The 2416-nt window shown below is 37.0% G+C and overlaps 1 protein-coding gene across 1 annotated transcript in view; it reads left to right on the forward strand.

Moving 5' to 3' along the window:
- The first annotated feature begins 874 nt into the window (after positions 1 to 874).
- The window catches only part of LOC122789203, a 1548683-nt gene continuing 1547141 nt past the window's right edge, over positions 875 to 2416 (forward strand). Inside the window, exon 1 of the mRNA XM_044056474.1 lies at positions 875 to 1054. Within this exon, the coding sequence (XP_043912409.1) occupies positions 1031 to 1054 (24 nt within the window). The 5' untranslated portion in view covers positions 875 to 1030. The remainder of the gene's footprint in view (positions 1055 to 2416) is intronic.

Raw genomic sequence — 2416 nt, forward strand, 5'->3', positions numbered from 1 at the left:
AGTACTTATTTGGCTGATTTTTTTCTGGGTATAAAAAGAGAGAATGTAGAAATTCATGGATTTTCATTTTTGTGAATCACATATGGTTGCATTTGGTTTATGTAATGTAGGCAAGTAGGAGTGTGCAGGAAAATTAATGTTTGAATGAAAAAGTGGTAGTTGTGAAGATGTACAAGGTTGTGTTATAGCAGTCGGTATATATGCACAAATGGTCTTGGGTTAGTGTTACATTAAAAGTTGGGAAAGGTGACAGATTCAATGCTGTGCATGCTCTGTGATCTTTTGTGTGTAGGGTTAGGGGCAGGGGTAGGGGGTAAGTTTAGGCTTTGCCCCCACACACACACACACCACACCACCTTAGAGATGTGTGTTAACCCCAACCCTGCTTCTAACCATAACCCTACGACTTACATTATTATTAACCCTTTCTCTAACAATACCATTGCCAAAATGACACCTGATCTTGGTTTTGTGGCTGGGGTTTACTGATATAGCGCTATTTAGTGTTTTGTGATTTTCTCGTAGGAGTCTTTCAGTGATTGTGGTTCTCTTCTTTTTCTACCATTTGATGTTCTCTCTTTTGAGTATTCAGCATTTCATGACAAAATTTTATATTTGTTTGTATTATAGCTATCAATAAACTGTATGCTATTAGATCACTTTGCAATCATCAAACAGACATGCTTAAGTAAGTACTTTAAAACTACATTTCCCGGAATGCCAGTCAATAAACGAACCTGCTTTCAACTAGTACCTCAAAACTACAATTCCCAAAATACCAGTCAATAAACAGACTTGCTTCTATTAATACGTCAAAAACTTCAATTCCCAGAATGCCACCCAGACTTCGTACTCCCTTACAAGAAAAGCGGAAACAAAAGGCGAAAATATTAAACACGCCCTTTCACTCTACCCGGTAAAGGCAGAAAGAGAAAGGAAGTGAAGAAGGCAAAAGTGTTCCTTTTTTTAACATCTTAGTTTTAGTATTTTTATAAAAATCGTAAGAGTTATAGTGTAGTCAATAATATCTATGGCGTTAAAGAGAATACAAAAGGTAGGTGTTACTTGTTGGCACTCACGATTGTTTCTGTAAAGGGAATATCTCAAAGGCCATTGTAAAACTGTAGTAAGAACGATTAGCTGAAGTAATTGAAAAAACATATAATAGGGAGTAATAACACTGCACATGTAGATGGCGATGGATGTTATTTATGAATGCCCTTTGTTCTGGCAGTTGACTAAAGTAATTTGTTCTTGAGTAAGTACTGCATTGCTTTATTAACTTTTGATTTGTGCGTTTGGACTTGGGTTTAACAAACAGTTTGTATAGCCATCTGGATAGTTGGTAATTTGTGTTTTATTTTAATTTAGTATGAACTTGAGTACATTTCCAAGTGCCGTGGATTTTTATGTCAGTTTCTTCTCCTAGAAGATGTGAGATGATACAAACTTTTTTCCTATTCCGAGATTACATAATCTTTTAACGATGTTACAAGTCTCAAAGTATTTGCCTTGTGTAATTTGGCAAGCACAGTAATGCCAACAGTTTGATTCTGTGTACGGCAGTAAGTAGTGCTTGTGAGTGTGCCTTCAGGACATAACAATTTTGAGTAATTTTGCTGTTTATCTTGGATTGATTGGACATTTGGCGAGAATTGTACCTTTCCACCAGAACTGATTTGTTTTCTTTGTATATGTGCTATGGATTGTGGTTATTTTGGGTAAGGTTTATGTTCCAGTCATGCATGTACATACTTATCGAATTGTTCTGTGTTAATACGCGCATTAAGTGCTGTGTCTTGTTTCTCCGTGAAAGGTTTTGTCAGCCTAGTTTTATAGCTCTGATGTTAATCGCTTGTCCGTAGTATTTTTATATTGTCATTACTGCTGTAGCTTCTTTCTTTACACTTTCCCATGTTTTTGTCTCCACTAAAACGTGTCATCTCCGGTGACACTTTCTAAAGGGAGGAAGTCTTTTACGCATTCCTTATTGGCCGGACTTCTGACGCTTAGGTAAATAAATACTTTCCATGTTGTCAAGCTGACCGTAGCGTCATTGGTTTGCAGAAGGCGTAAGGTAACGCCCTTTCACCTCCTTTAAGTAAATCTGGTTGTTGTGCTGGCACACTTCCTGCCTTCGGTGGAACACAGAGATGATGTAGTACATTTTATTGGACTAATATAGATTTTTAACAGTTACTTGAGGTTTTCGAACATACACGAGCCCTTGCTCCGAAGCTAAGCTACTGATGTTAAATACAGTATTTAAATATCCACTTGTGCGTAGAAGAAAGGGAAGTAACATTATTTATTTTCAGGCTACTAAATAGGCCGTGGTATAAAATCATGTAGCTCAAGCCACACCTCCGAGAAAGACTATTTATGTGTGTGTGTGTGTGTGTGTGTGTGTTTTTTT

This window comes from Protopterus annectens, chromosome 14.part0 (genome assembly GCF_019279795.1).
Source record: "Protopterus annectens isolate FY-2018-M chromosome 14.part0, PAN1.0, whole genome shotgun sequence".
In the NCBI taxonomy this organism is placed as follows: domain Eukaryota; kingdom Metazoa; phylum Chordata; order Ceratodontiformes; family Protopteridae; genus Protopterus; species Protopterus annectens.